The 24,169-nt window shown below is 27.5% G+C and overlaps 1 protein-coding gene across 17 annotated transcripts in view; it reads right to left on the bottom strand.

Annotated features, from left to right (window-relative positions):
- Positions 1–252: 252 nt before the first annotated feature.
- Positions 253–24,169, bottom strand: part of LOC126900317 (voltage-dependent calcium channel type A subunit alpha-1) — a 126,445-nt gene continuing 102,528 nt past the window's right edge. For 4 of the 17 annotated variants that reach the window (XM_050675944.1, XM_050675943.1, XM_050675960.1 and 1 more), the window contains 33 exons: positions 23,625–23,740; positions 23,437–23,496; positions 23,267–23,368; positions 23,080–23,100; positions 22,459–22,671; positions 22,093–22,315; positions 21,512–21,716; positions 21,167–21,388; positions 21,006–21,106; positions 20,797–20,940; positions 20,538–20,727; positions 20,364–20,476; positions 20,029–20,289; positions 19,792–19,959; positions 19,523–19,724; positions 19,163–19,327; positions 17,743–17,853; positions 16,012–16,095; positions 15,065–15,148; positions 11,747–11,863; positions 11,606–11,671; positions 11,430–11,521; positions 11,193–11,355; positions 10,970–11,097; positions 10,646–10,848; positions 10,461–10,565; positions 10,281–10,387; positions 8,894–8,923; positions 6,960–7,078; positions 4,223–4,232; positions 2,042–2,181; positions 1,822–1,979; positions 253–1,647 (listed from right to left, as the gene is read on the bottom strand). In XM_050675944.1, the coding sequence (XP_050531901.1) occupies positions 1,001–1,647; positions 1,822–1,979; positions 2,042–2,181; positions 4,223–4,232; positions 6,960–7,078; positions 8,894–8,923; positions 10,281–10,387; positions 10,461–10,565; positions 10,646–10,848; positions 10,970–11,097; positions 11,193–11,355; positions 11,430–11,521; positions 11,606–11,671; positions 11,747–11,863; positions 15,065–15,148; positions 16,012–16,095; positions 17,743–17,853; positions 19,163–19,327; positions 19,523–19,724; positions 19,792–19,959; positions 20,029–20,289; positions 20,364–20,476; positions 20,538–20,727; positions 20,797–20,940; positions 21,006–21,106; positions 21,167–21,388; positions 21,512–21,716; positions 22,093–22,315; positions 22,459–22,671; positions 23,080–23,100; positions 23,267–23,368; positions 23,437–23,496; positions 23,625–23,740 (4,870 nt within the window). In that variant the 3' untranslated portion in view covers positions 253–1,000. Of the gene's footprint in view, positions 1,648–1,821; positions 1,980–2,041; positions 2,182–4,222; positions 4,233–6,959; positions 7,079–8,893; positions 8,924–10,280; positions 10,388–10,460; positions 10,566–10,645; positions 10,849–10,969; positions 11,098–11,192; positions 11,356–11,429; positions 11,522–11,605; positions 11,672–11,746; positions 11,864–15,064; positions 15,149–16,011; positions 16,096–16,291; positions 16,403–17,742; positions 17,854–19,162; positions 19,328–19,522; positions 19,725–19,791; positions 19,960–20,028; positions 20,290–20,363; positions 20,477–20,537; positions 20,728–20,796; positions 20,941–21,005; positions 21,107–21,166; positions 21,389–21,511; positions 21,717–22,092; positions 22,316–22,458; positions 22,672–23,079; positions 23,101–23,266; positions 23,369–23,436; positions 23,497–23,624; positions 23,741–24,169 lie in introns of all 17 variants that reach the window. The other 13 variants (XM_050675949.1, XM_050675948.1, XM_050675946.1 and 10 more) reach the window with 12 other exon arrangements.

Here is a 24,169-nt window from a genome sequence, read left to right as displayed (position 1 = left end):
AACCTCCAAAAAAATTACAAATTTAAAAATCGCTAATTTTCGAAATTTTTTCAATTTTTTTTACTTAAAAATGCCATAACTTTTTCAAAAATAAACATATCAATATAAATTTTTTTTATATAGATGCATGATATCATTACCTTTCATTTGGGCTATTTTTTTCATAAATTTAACCCTTAACCTGCCCACAAGGGAGGATTTAAAATGACAACTTTTTCACAAAAAATTAACTTTTTCAACTTAACTTTTGANTCCAACCGTTGTGTTTTGTGTTCACATTTATCAAACAGTAAATTTCATTATCACCAATTTAACAAAAAAAATTTTGAAAAAAGCGTGTTTCATTACAGCTTAATCTAAATTTTTACATTTCATTATCGACGCATTTTTTTTTGTACTTTGGACTAAAGCGAAATTCGTATTAAGATTTTAAAGTTTGTTCGACCAACTATTCTTGAAAAATATTTTTGTTTGAATTAAGTTTAACCTATTCAAATTCAAATTTAAACGCTTTTATAATAAAAAAGTTATGACTTAATCGATTTTTACATTTGAGTTCTTTTGGGTAATTTTAAAATTTGACAGAAATAAAATGTAGAAAATTATAGTTATGACATGAGTTTTTATGCTTTAAAAATAGAATTCAAAAATAATTCAAAAGAAGGAGTTGAATCTTATGCAAATATTTGTATAAAAACGTTCGAAGCAAGCGAAATATATTGGCTATAATAAGTCCAGTGACTTTCGATGATTAAAAATATGATAATGATTAAAAGTTAAAAAATATACAAAATATTTTTTATAGATAATGTTGACAAAATGTAAACAAAACAACAACGATTACGATAAAAACACAATAACGACATTATTTTTGAACCCGGTGATGATAACGGCGGTGGCAGCGGAGTTGGTGATTTCATTGTGTCGCTGAGCCTGACAACGAAAACGATGACGGCGGCGACGTTGGTTGGGGCCGGCCGCTGCTACCGGACAGCAAGGGTTAGCACCAATCGTCTTCATCCGAATCGCTGTGACGTCCACCAGACCCTCGGCTTTTGTTGAACGCCGTGGCCACCGTAGCGGCTCGTCTCGTTTTTGTAAAACCGTTACGCACCGGCGACGGTAGTAGCCGACCACTGCGTCCAATCGACATGGCCTGTTCAAAGCTCAATGGAGGCATGGCGGTCATTGCGATGCTACTTTGTCGGTTTAGTGACGACGGTTTTGGGAGAGATGCCGGTGAACCACGCGTGGGCGACGCATTCAGCTTGGGAAAATTTATGGACGCCGAATGCGGTGGCCTCAACTGAAGTGACGACGGTTTATTCGGCGTGGCCGGTAATCGGCGGCGATTGCAACCGGCTACGGCTAACACTGGGTAACTACTATTGACCAACAGTGACGGCGGTGGCATCATCATCATCATCGACGGTTGTGACGACGCCGATGGGTGATGGTGAGCGTGCTGCCTGATTACCGAAGGTTGAGACGGCTGCTGCGCCTGCTGTCGACCACTTCCCGTCGTTGATACTGGTGATGGCGAACGCGAACGCTGATCTAAGCTCGTAGTACCGTAGTAGGTTCGACCGCTCTCTGACCTATCTGGACTTGGTGACCGCACAGGGCTGGTTGATGCCGACCAAGAACCTGTTCATATATTAATTGTATTAGTGATTAATGGTATCGTGAACCCAAAATTTTGAAGCACTGTGATGGGAATGTTAGAAAAGATAAAACAAATTTGGTTTTAAGTACTCTTAGAAAATCATTTTTCTCTACAATAATCAAACGATATTTTAAATTGGTACTGAGATACGCTACCTCTAGGATGTCGACGATGCTCTTGTTTGACCATTTCGACCACATTAGACACGGTATCACTAAAGCCAACCTCGTGAGGATGTTGACTGTGGTGATAGTGATGACCATGAGAAGATAGATGATATCTCCTGGTTGGGGAAGGAGTTCTTCTTTCTCTCCTATAATTATATAATCCGTCAAAAAATGTCAAAATATTTATGTTTATCCATCATAAACATACCGAATGCTCGGTGACCGTGACCTTTGTTGTCTGTACCCAGGATGCAAGTGCATGGTCTGATTTTGAGGCTGATGGCCATCGGAGTTGGAATCATCGGATGGTCTTCGAGATGAAATCACTACATCTGTCAGCTCCATCACCTGCAAAAACCGTCCGGTTGCCCAGAGTATTAAGAAGAAGGCTTCCGCAAAAAACAATGGGAGCGCTTTCATTCTACGTGTTTTATCTTTTTTTAACGTGTATGAATAACGATAAAAAAAAGGTGTAATATCAAGTATAAAAATTACACCAAAACAACGTTTCCTTTTAATTAAATTTTTTTTAAAAATTTTAAACACTAAACCCATTACAATGTTATTACCAAGTTTAATAACCTTGTAGAAGATATGAAGTATTATTATATTTTGGAGAGATTATTATTTTTGATACTGTTAAACAGAAACATTGTTTACGTATATTATTTTAATTAATTTAAATAAATTTAATTAATTACTTACTCGATTAAATAATTAATTATATTCATAGAAATTAATATTTGTAGTTACAGTGATGTTTTTAGTTTTTCAACTGTGTTTATATACATAGATGTGTATTAATAGAAATTATTTCAATGCTACGTTATGTACCAATAAATGCATTTACATTGTCGGAACAAAATAAATAAAAATAAAAAAACTGTGCGAATAGTTATTTTTCGAGATGAACTTTCGGGTCAATATTATCGAATTTCCAGGAATTTGGACGTAAGCTTGGCCGGTAGTAGATAAATACTTTCGTTATCAACATAAAATTGTTAACAATCAGCCAACACAGTTTTAAGCTGTTTTTGAGAGTATAATGTCTGTCGTTTCATCGACCGACCACAGTTCTATTTTACAAATACGTTAACACGTTTATATGTAACAAAATGTCGATAAGACCATGAAAAATAAGTACATGCAAATTTTTGCGTCACATGCATCGTGCAAAGTAATATTATAACAACAGTAATTATTACACATAAATAAATCTATGTAAACAGTATACAGTCAACGATCTAGTGTTTACAATAGGTACACGAACACGTTGACTGGACGTTAGTGTTCAGCTATTAGTTTCAGTATCCTGAAATAGTTTGCCTAAAATTTAGGATCGATAGTACTTGTTTAAATTATCGACAGTCTAAGGAATAGTAATATAAAAACGAGAATACACAACAACAGCACGCCTTAATGGTGCGCCATTTTACCTAAATCTAAACATTACTATGTCAAGTACAATAATATTTGTACCAATGTCAAAGAATTAATATATTAGTAGATAGATAACTACTGAATGACGTTATATTTGTTTACAAAATAACGATACATTTATAACGAAATTAAACGAATCTAATATTATATCTAAATGTTTACTAACTAAGTTTTAGCTATGACGTTAAGTATTAGAACCGTAATACAATTGTTTTCATCTATTTTAAAATATCAAGTAAATAAGTCAACAATGACCGGAACGATAGTTACTTTTCAATATGAAGAGTTCCATCAAGTGACTATAGTCTATGCAACCACACAACAATAACAATAACAACAACAACCACTAAATTAATCAACATAAATTATTATATTGGTTGACGAAACCCTCATTTACCGAAATTCGTAAGATTCGAAGGTTCTACATTTAAAGAAATACCAAAAAATAAGAATAAAAATATCATAATGATAAAATTAAACAAAACCAAAAAACAACAAAGTATTATTATTTTAAAATAAAACACAAGGCTATGTTCTCCAGGAGCCGACTATAAAATCTCAAACCATGAAATCGTCAATACCTTTTCTAAAATATCGCCACGCCTCCTTCTCAAACGTTTGGATTGTGTTAGAAACCGCTGAAAATACATAAACACAGAACCGTTTTACACACAGATTGTAGTCACTTGACAAATTTATAGGATAATTAACCCGAGAATACAATAAGTAATGTTAAAAAATTTATTCGATTTTGAACACAATTTTTTTGGTAAAAAATTATTATTACTATGGAAGGGTATAGGACGATTAGAGATATTTTAGATCCTAAAAAGGTAAGGAAAAATAGAATTTTTTATTTGTTGGAATAGAATTTACATAATAAGAAGGTAATTCAACACTCGGGAATATCAATAGGGTTATAATTACTGAATTGGCATACAATCATCACCTTTTTAGACCTGAAACAAAAAAAAAAAAATTTATTTTTTATTAAGATCAAAATATAAATATAAATAAAATAAATATTTTTTTAGCTTCGATGCGAAGCTGAGAAGGTATTGGTTTTACTAAGATGTGTTTATTTTTTATTTTTTTTTTGTGTCTGTTACCACTTTTTCTCAGCTCTCACCGATTTCTTTCAATGATACGTCAAAAGATCACAAATCGTATCTAGTCGAAGACATTACCCTCAAAAATTGAAAAAAATTCCCCCGTTCCCCGTAAATGGGGGAAACCTCCAAAAAAATTACAAATTTAAAAATCGCTAATTTTCGAAATTTTTTCAATTTTTTTTACTTAAAAATGCCATAACTTTTTCAAAAATAAACATATCAATATAAATTTTTTTTATATAGATGCATGATATCATTACCTTTCATTTGGGCTATTTTTTTCATAAATTTAACCCTTAACCTGCCCACAAGGGAGGATTTAAAATGACAACTTTTTCACAAAAAATTAACTTTTTCAACTTAACTTTTGAAAATGTTCCGGAAGGTCTGACACTTTTATATATATCATAAATTAAAGCTAATGTAATATACTTTATTATGGAAAAAAAAAATTTCGGACTTTATTTTGTCTTTATGGTGAAAATGGCTACCATATGCTATTTTTGTGTTAAAATTCTCGATTTTATATTTTACATTTTTAACTTTAAAATGTATGGATCAATACAATTTTTTTATATGAAATAATATTTATACCTCTCTTTCATTCGACATACTTTTTTTTTAAATCGGACCATTTTCCTTCATGCAGAGGGGGCTCAAAACATAAAAATGCATATAGAAAGTAGAATTTTTTCAACTTAAATTTTGAAAGTGTTCCGGAAAGTCTGACACTTTTATATATACCTTAAATTAAAGCTAATGTAATGTACTTTATTATGTAAAAAAAAAATTTCAGACTCTATTTTGTCTTCACGATGAAAATGGCTATCAAATGCTATTATTGTGTGAAAATTCTCGATTTTATTTTTGACATTTTTAACTTTATAATGCTATAACTTATTGAAAAGTGTATGGATTTGCATCGAAGCGTTTTTTTTTTGATAGTGATTTTAATCACTGTCAGATATCATTATACTAGATCCAACTATGCCACGTCACCACTGTGCCGCGACCTCCCTGTGCTGGGTTTTTTTATGTTTTCATGGCTCTCAAGAGTTGGTTTCTGACCAAAAATACTCGGGTTAATAGGTCTTTTGGAGAGAAGAAAGGCGACTTCGACCTATTTTGAACCCAAGACAGTGCATATCAGGCCCTGCCACATTAACGACTCAGCCGCGTCATCCCTTTTTAGTCAAAATATAAATAATAAAAAAAATATCTAATGATAAGTACACAGTAAAAATATCATAAAAGTCTTTATTATCGAAATAAATTTAAAGTATGAGAGCTCATAAAATTATATTATATTTTTAAATTTATTTACAATATGATAATATTAAGTAGCGGCATAATTAGAGTTTCGTCTTGATGGTTTATATACAGGGTGGCCCACCACTCACTGACAACTTAAATAACTTTTGATCCAGTTAATATTTTTAGTTGATTTTTTTTTTAAATAATAGTTATACGTTAGGTCTATAGCTATATCTCAATAATTAATTTTTTTACATTTTATTAAAAATATTAATTATTTTTAAATTTTAAATAAAATGTAAAAAAAAAATCTAAGATAGCTATTTTGTAGAGTAGAATTTAAGAAAAATTTTAGTAAAAAAATATCTTATTAATATTCAGTAGTAAATATTCTGTAGCGTTTTGAAGTTTGTAAAAATTTGAATTTTCATGTACTATTTTACGGTTATAAACATTGAAATACGTATTGAGAAAAGTAAACGCTATCTTTTCATGATTACTGTGTATACATTATGATGATAGTGTGTATACATTACAAACTTGGCATAAATGTCATGATAAGAAATTAGATAAGGCAATTATTACTTATCATTCTCATTCAAAAGTATATTGAAAAGATAGCGTTTACTTCTGTCCTTTTCTCAATTGTATTTCAATGTTTAATGCCGTAAAATAGTAAATGAAAATTCAAATTTTTACAAACTTCAAAACGCTACAGAATATTTACTACTGAATATTAATAAGATATTTTTTTACTAAAATTTTTCTTAAATTCTACTCTACAAAATAGCTATCTTAGATTTTTTTTTTACTTTTTATTAAAATTTTGAAAATATTTAATATTTTTAATAAAATGTAAAAAAATTAATTATTGAGATATAGCTAAAGACCTAACGTATAACTATTATTTAAAAAAAAAATCAACTAAAAATATTAACTAGATCAAAAGTTATTTAAGTTGTCAGTGAATGGTGAGCCATCCCGTATATAAGAAAATTTTTCACTTCCTCTAAACGAAAAAAAAATTGTATCTTTATCACATAATTGTTCTTATCATTAGAGGTGGTATGACATCCATATCTCCAATCATTATGCCAGCGATGTTAAGGAATTGTTCCCCCAAATATGGTCCATTCCTTTATGATACAGCAAATATTTTATAATTTAAATATATTTATTAGGAATTTTAAATTGGAAATCTTATTTTATAAATTCGCTAACGACTTAAATTTTTAATAATCCGTTATAATTATTTGTTTAGAGACAATTACATTTAAACACAATAGTCACATCTAATGATGTCTACAGTGAATAAGTTACCTGTTTTTTGAGTTGTTTCTTGTAAGTAGACAGCTGTTTTCATCCTCGTCTTGTCCTCTTTCAGCGTTCCAATTCGATGCACCGGCCGCCTCCATCAGGCAGGTAAAGAATGACGAATGCTGTTTGAAATTTGTACATAATAATGTTTTATAGCGAAAGAGAATAGCATAAAGTAATAAAAATATTAAACTAGATAAATGGAAAAAACAATAAAAAGTTTAGCGATAAATTACGTAATAGCTTAATAGATGTGCAACTGTGTGCAGCTATAGTAATGAATGATTTTTAAATAGCCTAACCATCACCACATGTCCCTAATAAAGCTTTCATAAAAGTATACGTTTTAGTTTATTGTACGAAGATATTTAAAAAGCTTTGTCATTAAGCGGGTGAAATAAGCTTGAAATATAAGTAAAAAAAATATGAATGTTATTTTACTTTTTATTTTCAAAAAAACGTGTTTATATATTTTTTTGATGTTAATAAATATATATATATATATTTTTTTTTATCGTTATAATTTTTAATAAAATAGAAAATATATGTTAAAAGATTGTAGACTAATTACATGCATAGCTAAAATAAAAATAATTAGGTATAATAAATACAACATGCTCATTCCATATTTTCTATAACAATTATAATACAAAGCTGAATTAAAAATTCAGAACGTATTCGATAAAATGACTCATAAGAATTCTTCAAAAATATATTTCATTGTAAATGAATTATTTTAACTAATGTACTTTAATATTAAAAATTATTTTTATAGTTCGATAATTAAAAATTAAAATTAAGGAAAATACTCTTTAAATTTTATAACATTAATTAAATTATAAAATATTTCATAAATTTCACATTGTTGTAAATTAATTATATTATATTATTATATTAATAGATCTAATTAAGTATAAACATATTTTTAATCTTCATCTTAGTGACAACACGTTTTGAATTCTTGATTTGTAATGTCAATATCGATTAATGTTCCTATGAATTTTTGTAAATTAAGAAAATTTTAAATATTTTTTTTATATTATGTAAAAAACTTAACTAACGCAACAAATTGAAAAAACTGTACGTTATTTTGTAAAAAATACTTAAAGACATACAGTGATAGAAAATAAAAATTACATTTTATTTTTTCTAAAATGCCAATCTAAAAAGAGACCCGTGCGTACATATAATTTACATATTAATAATTAGATAATAACTATTTGTAATCGTAATAAATTTAACGAAATAAATATGATACTAAATAAGTATATAAATAATATACAAAGAATCTAAAATAGTCAACTGAACTGTGGTCTAATAAATGAACAAAAAATGTCTATACGATGTACGAATAATATTCTAGAATGTATGCATATTCTATATAAATGTTAATAAACATTACTTTATTTTAATAGACAAAGTACACAGTAGCAGATTTGGTGTACCAATGGGGATGGGATTAATGGTCTGGGATTAATACAGTGCTTTAAATAGACAAGTATTTAATAAAAAAAATATATAATAAACAAATAAAATAAAATAAAAACTATGTAAAATAATAAAAACGATAATAATAACAATTAATAAAAATATTATTATATATAGACAAAGTTATTGATGATTGTGTAAACGTGAATTTAACCATCGATTATAACAGTAAAAAATTTTTTAAATAAATACCACTAAGTGAAATATTAATCAAAACCCAAGGGGAAACGCTTTCATCTAAATTTTTTTTAAATAATCATAATATTTTAAGATTTATTACATAAGATAATAAAAACGTTTCACTTTGGTATCTACATTAGATATAATATGTAAACGTCAAGAAGAAAATGTACAATGAATAAACATAAATAAGTAATAATAATAAAAGTATTAAAAATAATAAATAATTAAAATAAAAAAAAATGTTTATAAACTCAAATAAATACTACCGGCTCTGGGGAACTATGTTCTGCAATGTCCTGAAAGCAAACACATAAATATAAACTGTCTATCTTTGTCGATTGTTTTCGGATTTCTTTTCTGGGTTTGGACATCATTCACCCAATTAAGATTTTTTAAATATCCATGCTCAAATATGTATGTGTATAAGCACATACAAATATTGTAAATTCATTAATTTTTATTCTACAGATATATACTCTAAGCCTAAAAATAGTGTTCCACAGTTTCTTATACCTAAGATTAAAATTTTACTTAAAAGTAAATGATAATAACATTTCTCACGCATACATTTTGTGCATATTCTACACTATATCAAATTTCACTGTGATAATAATATTATAATGTACCTACATCGCTGTCTATCACCTATCTACTTTATAATACTTAATTCCTATGTATAATAATAAATGTATAATAAAAAAAAATTGTGTCCAATAAAACAAAAACAATAATAATAATTAAATATTGTTTTAGCTAAAAAAATTTCCTACAATTTTTCCAAAAAAAAAAATTTATAACGATCAAAAAAACACATACGATCTCTTATTGGTACTCCGTGATTCTTTATAAAAATTATTGGGGCTTTTAACACAAAAAACAAATACAAACACTAAAATAAATAAAAATATCATCAAGTATGTATGAACATATAAAGATAAAATATGTTTGTCTGTGTGTTCATGAAATTACATCATGTAGTAATAAAATATTAAATTGAAAATTATTTTAAAGAAAATAAAATAATATATTAAATATTATTTTAATTCTTCTCAGTTTTTATAAAAATATCTCGTACATTTCTTTTATTTGGACAATCGCAAAAAAAAAAAATCAATCTTTATTTGGGGTTGTAAATTAATTGAAAAAATAAAAATCAAATTGTACATGCTCTATACATCAAACAAAAAAAAACAGAGAAACACAATTAAATCAAAGAAAATATTTAAAATAAACAATAACGATTAAAAAAAAAATGTGGCACACATCTTAAACACTGTAAAGTTTCATAACACAAAACACTGGGAATGTAATAAAATGTATAAACTAAAATAAACCAATGAATCCGAGGGTTAAACAAAAATATCACTCAAACATAATAAACAACCAGCAATAATATTTTTTTTATACAACTTATAATTGAAAAAATGTTAATTTAATTATTTGTATATATTATATTTTTTGTAAAGTTATTTCATTAAATAAGATTTACTCGGTAAATTTTTATTATTTATTTTTTTTTGTCCTATATATTTTAAGAGTATTAATAATCACTCCTACATTTTGTTACTTTTATAAGTTTTCTTACGAAAATATTTAAATATCTGTAATATTTCTAAGATTAAAAATCATGTTTATGATAAAATGCAATATTACCTGAGGATTCGTTGACTCGATTTGTCCGAATCTTGTCGATTTCCAACTCTCTAATATTAACAGTCCAGCATAAATTTTGCCAACAGTTAGCTTACCAGCATTTAAACCTAAAGATATTATTAAAATTCAAATAAAATCTCAAAATAATTCAATATTATCATTATTATGAATAGCACCCACAGTCTATTCTAGGGATGATCAAATCTAAAATCTTTCTTGCTTGTAACGGCCAAATATGTCGAATAGTCTCACGCAATTCTTCATCTGCTTGATCCATCTCTTCGGCTGAAATACGAATATAAAAATAGAAACATTAAAATAAAAACAAGAGACTTAAAATATAACCGATAAAATTATCAAATTACCACAACGCATTTTGATGCTGAGATTCTCTCGTATGAGCGCAAACAATGTTGTCGTAAACTGAACTTTACCATCTTGATCTACTGGCATATTCATTCGAATGAGTTTTTTATACGCCAAACGATTTGGACACTTGTTTCCAAAACCCAGAGGTGGATCGATATTTTTTAGCATATCATACATCTCCGTATAATGAATTTTCCCCCTAAAAAATCAAATAATGGTAATTGAGTCTTATTTCATAATAAATTTATTATTTTTATTCCAAACTTAGATTACTATAACAGATATTGAGTATTTTTAAAAACAAAAGTATGTCAACGTACGTTGCATTAGGGTCATATTCGGCCCAAATCCGAACAAACTCGTCTAAATGATGAGCACCTAAAATGGACGAATCTCTTGTCAGGTAGTCAAAATTGTCCATAATGACGGCAACGAACAAGTTCAACATCTATAAAACCATTTTCAATAAGAATAATATAACAATAATCCAAACGAAGTTTAGTTAAAAGTTGAGAGCGCTTTACAATAAAATGATAAATTTACCAAAAATGAACAAAAGAATATAAATGATACAAAGTACATGTAAGCCATGTTAGAACCACAATCATAACTCTTGGGTTTGTTTGCTCCATTCGATCCACTCGCACACTCTTTGCCTTTTATACACGACAACATGATATCCGGCCAAGCTTCTCCGGTAGCGCACCTGTAAATTAACAAAAATCCCATTGAGAAATAAAAAGAAATCCTATAAAAGTTGTTGTCCATTGAATGTTTTACCGAAACAGTAACATTAACCCTTGCACAAACGTTTGAAAATTGTTGTGCCTGTTGATTTGATTTTCTGGATTCAGGGCTATGTTACCAAAAATCTGTGAAAATTCCATAGTGTTAATAAATGAAAACAATTAAAAATAAGTTCTTAAATACAAACTTATAAATATTAATTTATATACCTGCATTCCGATAATTGCATAAATAAAGAACAACATGCCGATGAGCAGACAAACGTATGGTAAGGCCTATTGAAACAAAAAAAACACAATCAATAATAGAACAAGATGACTTAAATCTGCGCGTGATATATGTCAACGAACTTTGAACGATTGAACGAACGTCCACAACAATATTCGTATCGTGTACCCTTGTCGGAGTAACTTAATGAGTCTGGCGGCTCGAAATAACCGAAGAAATCCAACATTGATGAAGTTTTCCTGTAACAACGAAAAGTGAGATGCTTTTATAAAAGAAATAAATTGGCGTTTAAATTTTTCTTTTTTGACAATTTCTATATGCGCGACTATTTGTTTATTTTTCTCAATGTGACAATACTATCGCTTGTGTCAATTTTTTTGTAATTTAAATGGCATTGCAAAATTTCAGAATTTAGAAAATTTGGAAAAATAACGCAGGATGCGCATATATTAGTGCGACTAAAATTTGTATTTTCAGTTCAATTTTTTATGCATTTCGAAATTATCTTAATAATCGGTTGAAAACAAATTCATTTTCTAAACGAGATTCAATCATAAGCATTATTTTCATAATTTTCAGCAAATTTAACTGCAGAGACAATAGCAATAGCAATAGCTTTTTAATAATAAGATTAGCAGCTTTAGCATCAGCATTAATATTAATGGCGTTAATAGTTATAGCAACGACGCATACAAATTCCATTTATTATTAAGCCTAAAGAGTTTTGCGCAAGGTTATCTTATTTTCATAATTATGACTAAATGAGATGTTTAAAATATATTCGTTAAAGGATTGTGTCCAAATGTATAAACAAATGTACTTAATATATTGTAATAAGCCATTTTTTTTTTTTTATGAAATATTTAGTTTCTTTTAGATCTTCTAAAAATATTTTAACTGATAATAATTAAATTATATTTATTTTAATATCCGTTTTAATTAATTAAAAAGCTATATTTCATATATCAAAACAAAAGTTACAATTTTTATAACTTATATATATATATATATAAATATAATATTGTGTACATAAGGTACATCGATTTATTTTGCCTCACAAAATATATTTAAAAATATGGACATATTACCAACATTTTTTGGAAATGAGAGAATACTATTAACTTTTGAAAATAAAAATTATAATATCTTTTACATTTTTTAATTTTTTTTGGGCGCATAGTTAATGAATCACTTTTTGTAATAAATTATATATTATATAATATATATATATATATATTTACATTTTAATTTCAACTTTGGATCATTTATAGAAAATAATAAAAATCATTAAAATTTAGACAAATTGAAAAATTAGTCAATCTTAAATAGTTACTCAGCTTTACTATTGGTAAATCTCATTCAGTACATAACTGTTAATAGCAGGGACTGGGACAGTGCGATTTGTATACAGTTTCGGAATCAGTTAGAAAAACCGAAAACAATCGGTATTAACCGATTATAACTAGTTTCCAGAAAACAGGTTTCAGTCCATATAGCAATTATTATTGCATAAATTATTGTAACCTAATCATTTACATGACTTAGCAAATCAAAATTTATTTGTACTACACACGAGGGGTGTTCAGAAAATAACGGAAATTTTTTAATTTCACGGTTTTGGAGTATCCAATTATCAAAAAAACAAGGGTTATTGAATAGTATAATCGTTTCCAAAATGGCTGTGAAGATGCCGAAGATGACGAATGCTTCGGAGGCCCCAGCACAACAACAACAGGTGAAAACGTTGAAAAAGTGAAAGAAATGGTTATGAACGATCGCCGAATCACAATCAGAAAAGTCGCTGATGATGTTGGAATAATAATTGGCTCATGTCATTTAATTTTTTTAAATTTTTTGTGTATGAAATGCATAGCAGCAAAATTTGTTCCAAAATTTTGGAATTTTAACAAAAACAGCGGCGATTGGAAGTTACTCAGAAGTCACTTAATGAAGCCAACGACGATGCAGAATTACTGAAACGTTTTATAAAAAGTGATGAAACATGGGTTTATGGATATAACATCGAAACTAAGGCTAAATCTTCCCAGTGGAGGTATTCTGGTTCGCTAAGACCGTTAAAGGCTCGACAAGTGCGATCGAACGTGTAGGTTATACTTACTGTGTTCTTCGATTTGAATGTCATATGCCACGAGGTTAAATAGTCAATAAGAAGTACTACCTACAAGTTCAACGCCGTTTATGTGAAGAGTAATCCGAAAAAACGCTCGGATTTGTGGGAAAACAATTCATGGCTTTTGCACCACGATAATGCCAAAACCCAACCTGCTCACATTTCATTGCACATTCGTGAATGTTTAGCCAATAACAAAACTGTAACAATGCCCCAGCTTCCATATTCGCTAGACATAGCTCTGTGTGACTATTTTCTATTTCCAAAAATAAAGAGAACCGGGCCGTCGTTTTACAAGCATTCATGACATTAGAAGCACATCGTTGAATGAGCTGAAAGCTATCACAAAGATCGAGTTTGAGAAGTGTTTCGAGGATTGGAAAAAGCGTTAGCATAAGTGCATAATATCTAATGGGGACTTTATTAAAAGCGAGAACATTAATGTAGACAAATAAACAAATATTGTTTCAAAAAAAGAAAATGCCTGTTATTTTCTGAACACACCTCGTACATATTTTTTGTACTATTCAGTTTTCTAATTTTATGCGCTAGAAATTGGTCTACGTACGCCTGTTTGAGTGTCAAAGATTCCAAAATCATTTTTTAATTGTAGATTTAGTCGAGTTTTATTAATTATTTCTGCATTTAATACAAACTGTTTTTAAATCAACACTATTTCAATTAGTTAGCGAGTATTTAAATCTTTGAATTGGAATTTTAATTATCACCTAATTAGATATAAACCTTATAAAATGTTCCTGATGTTGAGATTTTTGAAGTAAATTATCTATTAATTTCTACACAAATACACTTAATTAAATATGTAAACTATTATTTAAAAATTAGTAATAAAACTATGGTTTTGATTTCATTGTACATGTCAATAGCGAATTGTAAGAACAAAAGTAGTCATAGAAATTAATAATATTGAGAACGCAAAAAAAAAATTTAATAAAAACTTAACTTTTTATTTTTAGGTTTTGATTTTCTTTATTTTTAATACGTGTTCATGATTAGAATTTGTACAGACGCATATTGACCATGATAGGTAGATATTATTATTAGCGATATTTTATAATGTGCTACGTATACATCTATAATTTAGCTATATTGTACACCTTATGCATATGTTATAGTAACGTATTTACATCATAATCATACAAATTACATTAATATTAGTTATAAAACCATGTCCAGACGACCAAATAAAAATTACAAAAGAACACATTCATCAACAGTAAACAAGTGCTGTCTACAACGGATGCAACAAAAGGATGCGTAGTCCTAATGTTTTAAACTAGCTATTTACCTCCGAAACCTTCTCGAACAGCATTTTTTGTTCTTTGACTATATCTTTCTCGAACATAATTCTGTACACATAAGTGAGGTCTTCCTAAATAATAGTAAAAGGGTTACAAATAATTCCCAAGCGTTAGCTTTGTTTCAATCCTAACATTAAAAAATTAAAACCTCGCATAAAAAATATCCTAATGGTAAAGTTTTTACTATTAGATAAAAATGAGATAGAAATAATCTCTAATTTTGTCATTAGACTTTTTTTTTTTAATATTTTTATTAGAATTGTAAAACTATGAAAGACTAATTTAAAGGAAAATTACATGTTAAAAAGTACAAATTAAGAATGTACCTATAGAAATACATTCCAGTTTTATAATATTCGTCAAACTTTTGAAAAATAAATAATTCATTAATTACTAAAAATTGCATAAGTGATTTTCAATTCAATTTTCTTATTCAAACTAATTACAAACAAAATAATAATAACAAACTTATTTTATGAGTTTACAGAATATTCTTAATACTGAAAGATTATTTTTATTTAATCCATAGTTAAAATCAAATATTTTTTAGTTAATAAAATAATGAATACTTTTAATTTGTCACATAAAAATATTTTAATTTAATTTTCAAATCGTTAGATGTAATGAATTTTCAATAATAACTGGAACATATTTTTATTTAACACATATTAAAATTTAATTTTGAAAAAGTTTACCGAAAATTTTCTTATAATTTATTTTTCAAAATAATTATTCAGTATTTTATAAATTAATAGAATACCATTGATGATGATCGTTCTAGAGAATAAAACAAAAAAATATTTTACGAGTATTTTTTCTCTAAAAAAAAAAACAACAACAACAAATAAGAAACGGGATGACATATTATCGAATGAAATTCCTGTGTATTCATAAAATAATAAATAAATTAATATTATTCAAATAAAGCTCTTACCCCAAACTCAATGACCAACGCGTCCACAATACTGCCAATAACGGTGATAAAGTCAAAAATATTCCATGGATCTTTAAAAAAATTCTGAAAATCGTTTTTTAAAGCAAGGTAATGAGTTGAAAATGTTTTTTGTTAGGAGTAACGTTTATTTACAAATATTACAAATGCTTTCCATTGATAAATTTTGGAAAACTATAACATATGTACTTAATTTGATAAAAAGTGAATATACTAATTAAAAATAATTATATTATATTAACGTAATTAATGTAAGTGTTACCTTGAATCCGTACGCGATGAGTTTTAAGACACATTCTACCAGAAATAACAGCGTGAAAATATGACTCAGGATCAGTAAGACATTGTAAAATAGATGCGATTCGCGATGGTGCTGCAGCCACAGAATGAACAATCAAACAAAAGCAATATTTTAATATTACACAGGCAACTAATTAAGTAGCATCGATTAATTTATTAAAAACTAATTTCTTAAAATATATTATTTCCTAGAGAAATTCTAAACTAATTTGTACAGACACTATACGAAATTCATAGTTTTTATCCAAAGATAGTGTAGTATATTCACTCTTTTAAGTGAATTTCCTAATTTAATTTAATTATAAAATATAAAATTTTATTTTTATTACTTGTAAGCTCATTTGATAATCAATAGGAATTCCGTATAATGTTAAGTTATTCAACTATGTGTACTAAAAATTATGATTAATGGAAAGGTGTTTTAACTTTAATACAACTATTTTCTAATTCATAAACCAATAACATGTTAACAGTGTGGCTTTCCTATAGTAGTTTGACATTAGACATCCTAAATATTATACGCTTGCTTGCAACCTATCTTCATCGCGCCCGCGCAGCCTACGCTGATGTCTGAATGCTATTACACTTTACATGTTATTATGTATTTTTTAAAGATTAATAACCTTTAAAAGATGAAAATATTCTAACAATATTGGTAACTCTTAACTGTTCATAAACATTAAATGTATATGGACAGTCTTAAGTGACTACATTACAAAAATAAATGCAAATTACAAGCGGATAAAAAGAGACAAAACGCAACATGCACAACGCACATGCAAAATCATTAGTTAAATACGATTATTGCGAAAAATAGTAAATGTTTTAGTAGTGAGATTTAAAATAATGTGTCAAAAAACCCATTAGCTATATAAATTTAAACGTACTTACCATACATACATAGAATAATTTTAGAGAGATTTAAAGCACAATAAGTTAGTTTTCAAAACAATGGAAAGCATATGTTATTATACAAATATTTGTAATTCTTTCTTTATTTTTATTTTTGGGTAGTCTTGTTAGATAGTTATAATAAAAAAGTAGTATTAGTAGTGAGTTATATGAAAATATAATTATTATTATAAAATTATACTTTAAACTCATAATAATAAATTAAATGAAACATTCATTTTGTCACATCAAAACTCCTCTTAGAAAGAAATTTTCAAATTATAAGTACTTTTGATTGGATAGTATGTCTGACAGTAAGTGATAAGAAACTAATTGTTTTTCAATGAATAATTTTTATTCAAGTCAATGGAGTACCCAGTGATGAGGTATGATTCAGCGGCAATGAATTTTTCACAATGCCGCCTTATCAATACAGCCACAACACATATCAGAACTCCTACCGTTTATTAATATCCAGTATAATCAGTAAAATCAGGTATACCAGCATTTTTTATGTCTTACCCTGACTCCAAACGCCAAAATTTTTAGAACGCATTCAATGGTAAACATGCCTGTAAACACCATGTTCATGTAATGTAGCGTAGCCTTGTAGATTGGTTTTTGTTGGTAAAACTATAAAAATTAATCAGAAAAAACATTGATCAACCATTAGAATAAAAAAAAAAAAGTGAGAATATTTTTCAGAAAGCAAACTAAGTATTAGTATAAAATATAAAAAGTAGATGTCTGCGATATCTATGCAACATTTGGAGAATGGCATAATATTAAATATTAAAATGAGCTTATTAAAAAATAATCATATAGGAAAAATTTTTAACGAGAAAACTAATATGGATAATATTTTTGAATAATATTGATTAGAGTACAATTCAAAGCTTAAAACGATCCGTTTTGATAATTTCAACTGTAAGTCTGACTTAACAATAATAAAAAGAACAATTTTATATTAGTTAATGATTAATAAAAGTTTTAAACTCAACTATGTTTTGTTAGTATTATAATGAAATATCTTACCATCAATAATGTAATATTTGTCATCAAATTGTGAACATTACTCGTATGTTTATAATTTGTACTGACAAAGTTTTAAACCAATATAAACTTTAAAAGCTATTGTGATATAATATCAACAAAACTTTGACAACTGTCTAAAAGTAACATACATTATTGTTTGCTAGCACTCGCATTTTGTTGCATAGAACTCACAAGTTTTAAAAATAGTTACTCAATAACTATAAAAATTTTCTGTAAGTTGATGTAGTGTAAAAAAATTATTAAAAAATAGCAATGCGCTTATTAAAATCACTTCATTTATTTTAGCCATTTTAAGCGTATATCAAGTAGAAAAATATATATAGTAAAAAAAGCAACCTATAAATAAAAATTGAAAGAAGATTAAAATATAAGTCATCGTATGTTTGTGTGTGATATTTCACAGCAAAGAGGAGTGTCCAGCTAAGCAAATGACATGCAAAAAGAGTATATATGATGGAAGAAAAAAATTATTTAATAGAAAGAGCCTAATTTATTTATCTGATATGAGTTTTACCCTGACTCGTTTTGCAATTTATACTATTTTCAAATATTTATTTTTAAAGAAATGTTACATCTATTACTTATTCAACAAAAAATTTTAATTTAAAATAAGCTAAAAATAATTTATAAATAATTAATATTTATACATTTTTTTCAAGTAAGTGTTTTGCTTATCAATATAGTTGTATAAAAATCTAGGGCAAGTATTTTATTAAAATGATATTTCCTAATGACTTCTTCAAAAATATGTAGTATGTTTAAAAATATTCGACTAGAAATAGTTAATACATGTCATAATTTTGTAAGCCTATATAATGAATTCATATATCCAATTTCACATTAACCAACACTGTTAGTAATTACTACACATATTTTATACACTCACCTTCATCATAAGTAACAGAGTATTCAAAACAATCAGGATCATTATAAAATATTCAAATGGTGTAGAAACTACCAATCGCCATATTTTGTACTTCATGCTATTTCTATCTTTAGGCATATACCTTTCCAAAGGTCTAGCTTGTATGGTAAAATCAATACAAGATTTCTAAAAAAAAAATTATAATTATCTAATTATGGCATATGTGAAGTAATATACATTGTTGAATACATAGTATAGTAGTTATGCTATTTAATATAGTTTTAGTATATAATTAATTTTAAAACAAAGTAATAATTTAAAAATATATTTAAGTAATAATTAAACTTGAAAACATTATGAAATTATACACTTAATTTATACCTGATTTTTATCAATTTCTCCATCTTGAAGCTCAGCTTCGCCCTGTTCTTGAAATGTTATAATAATCAACGCCACGAATATGTTAACAAAGAAAAATGGAAACACAATAAAATAAATTATGTAAAATAATGATCTCTCGATATGATAATTCGGAATAGGACCCTCATCTACTTCAGTGGCAGCCATAGAATTTTTCAACACTCTAAAAATAATTAAAATTAAATAATAGAGATTTTAATATTTGATTTTTTTTTTGTTTAGATCTGTACTTAGGCCATCCTTCGCCCGTTTGTACGGCAAATAACGTTAACATGGCTACTGCTACATTATCGTAGTAAAAGTCTTGTTTGTCCCATTTTCGTTCTCCGACTTTGGGCATGAACTTCTGGGAGTTAACATCTTCGTTGTCTTCTGGTTCGTATTTAAAATATAAGCCCCTGAATAATGAAAATATTAAATAATAATATGTATTAAATCATATGTTGACAAATGATAATTGTACTCACTTGCAAGTATCATTAACTGATTTACTGCTATCACTACAATAGAAGAACTTTCCATTGAATAATTGTACTGCGATGACAGCAAAAATGAAGTGAAATAACATGTACACTATTAATATATTTATAACGTTTTTCAAAGAGTTAACAACACAATCAAACACCGCTTTTAGTTTAGGAACTCGTTTGATGGTTTTCAGAGGACGGAGTACTCTCAAAACCCTGAGTGACTTAATGGTTGACAAATTTGTTCCCACTTGTCCTCCACTAAAACATAATACACAAGTAAATAAAATATCAGATAAATCAGATGTAATATCAAAATTTTTATTTTTATTTACCCTCTCTCAAAAATAACTGAAGCCAAAGCGCATATTACGACTACGGCATCCATGATATTCCAAAATTCTCTTAGGTACGAACCAGGATGTAATATAACTCCCAAATCAATTATCTAGATTAAAATATAATACGATGATATTTTATTAAGAGTATACTATTTAAAATTCAAATACCTTTAATATCATTTCTATTGCGAAAATTACTGTAAACACATTATCAACAATATCTAAATTTTTATTCCATTTTGAATTGTCATCAATTGGATCTTCAGCAGCCAGTGCTACGCTACTTAAAATAATAATAAGCATGATGAAAAAGTCGAAATACCTTAGATTCACAATCCAATGTGCAGCCCTCCTAATGCTATGTTTGAAATACATTTAAAGTGATTATTGAATATGATTTTTATGGTATACTTTCAATATTATTTACCCATTAGTTGGCGTTAATAGGAACATAGATGAATACGGTAACATTGGTTTTGGTCCTTCTTCTTCCTCTTCTTCTTCTTCAATATCATCTTTGGTGCCCGGTTCAATAAAATGATGTTTTCGATGATGTCTGATAAGTGAAACACTTAGAATTATTAAATAAATTAATTTTAAAAACACACATTACTAAATCTAAACAAAATAATTTACCTAGAATTTTGTGATGGTGATGTAGGTATCATTGCCATTTTTGATGGATCTGTAATCATTTGTAAGGCTTCCATCTCTTTTTCGAGTTCCATTTGCTGTTTCTTAAAATTGCAACAATAGCCTCCGTCAGAAAAATATTAAAATAGATTTACTCAACTTACTTCTTTATCTTCTTCTTCTTGTTCTTCTTCAGCAGCTGTTAATTCTTGAGCGTTGGCTAAGTTATCGACAGCAATAGCCAAGAACACGTTTAACAATGTATAGTTACCGAACAGTACTAAAACTATAAAATATATTGCATATATCATTCCTCCTCCTTGAGTTTCTGATTGACTTCGAATTCCTTGATACATAACTTCATTCCAATCTTCACCCGTTAAAATCTAATTACACAGAAAACATTTGATTATTACTTTGTTCAGATAAGTACTTGCAATATAACTATTTAAAATAATAATTTTTATAGGTCAGTAAACAATAAATTTAATAATAAGCATAGCATATACCTGAAAGACTGTTAACAAGGCTATGGAAAATGTGTTGAAATTGGTTGCTGGAGTACCATCCTCAAAATTGAATTGTCCACCAAATAACTGCATACCAAGCAGCGCAAATATTAGTATGAACAAGAAAAGTAGAAAAAGCAAAGATATGATTGATCTCATAGAGTTTAGTAACGATATCACAAGATTTCTCAACGATGACCAATACCTAGAAAAAAATGTGCAGTTGAAGCAAGGTTGAAATAATGCGTTATATAACATTCGTAAATCTTATAGTATCGAAAATAATAATATAAGTGTCTTAATTAAATTATGGTTGATGTAGTGTTAAGATTAGTATAAGCGATTGGATCATTCTGGAACTATATTAATTTCAAAAACACATCGATTTATCAGTAAAACAATATTCAGAAAAAAAAAATTAAATTAATTTTTACATAGCATATTATTCCCGCCCAAATTTCAATTAGCTATTTTTATTCTTAAAATATCCATTAGAAAAATATTTTAATTTAATAACTTAAATATTAATATGATCCAAAATATATTTGAATACTGTAATGATTAGGTAATAAAAAAATTACTTGGTCACTTTAAATATTCTTAATAGTCGCAAAGCTCTCAATACAGATAGACCAAAGGAGCCACCCTCCACAGCGGAATAAATGACTTCAAATATGGAGCCCATGATTACCACACAATCAAACCGATTGAAAGCAGACTCGAAGTATATACGCACACCAAGTGCATACATTTTGATGACCATTTCCATCATAAATAACATAAGGAATACGTATTCCGAATAAACTGAAAAAAAATAAATAAATAGGATTTATTAAAAATATATACATGATTTAAGTTATTTTATATTTATTTCGAAGAATACAAATTATAAACGATTAAATTTATTATAATAAAACTTTTGAAATTAATCTTAAGTTCATACTCACAAACAAAGTCTTTAAAATATTCAGGTTGTCTATAATGTTCCATGGCTACGAATACTGTATTAAAAAAAACTAGAACGATGACGAACCAATAAAACCATTGTGCTTTAACCATGTGTCTAACCCAAAACCTAAATCGTTTTTCAGCTCTCCACATAGATGCACAAAAGCCCTTTTTTCTTATTCGGTCTTTGAAAGTTGGTGTTCGAGAAAAGCCTATTAATAAATCATAACCGTTATGCAGATAAAATATTTTATTTATAATCTTGGTATTTTATTACTAAAAAAAAGCTTTCTCTTTATTTTAAATCAGCTATATGAAATTTACTCATTTTAATATATACATAATGATTGTAATTTTACCACTTTTTCTTTGTATTATTTTGTACTAAATACTATTAATATATTTACATATACATTTATATTTTTACAGTTATATATCAGTCTATACTAATAACAATAATATACTGTTCACTCTTCACAAACAAACGACACCTCAAACATGCAATTGTTTCTCTTTCTCGTAAAAATAGGGTATTGCTAAGTATCCCTTTCTCAAAACTTTCTAATAACTCACTCATTTAACACATTTTTACGTACGATTAGTAATTATTAAAACTGTACCTTTTTTGCTTTTACCAAACACTGAAACAGATAATATTGTATAATGCAATAAGACATTAAATTTATAGTAATTATGAAAGAAGTACTATTCTCAATTTAAATATTTCATTATAAAAGAGTCACAGAGCATTCATTTTAAATTAAAATAAAACTGTAATAAATGAAAAATAAAAGTAACAAAGATTACCTTCGTCAGCTTCCTCTTCCTCGCATTCTTCTTCGGATTCAGTACTTTTACTTTTTCCTAAGGTTTTTAGTTTTCTTTTCTTTATGTCAGCTCTTTTTCTCGCTTTATTATTATTATAAATTAAAATTAATATTAGTTAAACAAAAGATATTTGAATTTACACAAAATACCTTCAATAATGTGTCGCCTTTCTTCGTCGGTGGTTCGTTCTTCAGCTAGAATTACCTCTTCTGCAATGGTAATAATATTATTAAAATAGTATAATAATTAAATATAATTTAATCATAAATTTATTCAATAAAAGATTATTTTAATTCTAACCAAATGTCTATTTGCAGGGTTCAAACTAATTACTTACCGGCTTTGCAAATCCACTCTACATAACCATTGAGCTCACGTTCTAGCTGTTGCTGCCGTCGTAATTTCAAAAACGTTTGACGGTTTTCGACTTTTTCTCTTTCTTTAGCAAATTCTCTACAAAGCAAGTGCATAAGGTTCAAGGTTACTATTCACTATATACATCAGACATTTAAGTAGAGGAACAAAATAATACAATGATAATATACTCTCAGAATTGATACAATTTTTTCATAGCTTATGTAAGAATGACAGGGTTTTAGCTAAAAATCTATAATTTTTTGGTTATTATGTAAACAGCAAATTTTTAGGGAAATTAACTAGCAGACATTTTTTTTAAAATTGTTGATTATAACTAATATGACAATTATTTCTGATTACGCTAGGCATACGCTATAATTATAAAATGTGTTGCTTTATTCAGGATTAGGTAGTTGCAACATAAATATTTACATTTAGAACACTTAGAGTGTACCTGCAGATGTAATCCAATTTATGTAATTGTTAAACATATCATTGTATTTTTTTTTCGTGCGCATCTTGTAG

The sequence above is a fragment of the Daktulosphaira vitifoliae genome, unplaced genomic scaffold (assembly GCF_025091365.1).
Source record: "Daktulosphaira vitifoliae isolate Bord-2020 unplaced genomic scaffold, ASM2509136v1 Scaffold_3, whole genome shotgun sequence".
Taxonomy (NCBI): domain Eukaryota; kingdom Metazoa; phylum Arthropoda; class Insecta; order Hemiptera; family Phylloxeridae; genus Daktulosphaira; species Daktulosphaira vitifoliae.
Note: the sequence above shows the minus strand (reverse complement) of the source record. Positions and strands in the feature narration are given on the sequence as shown.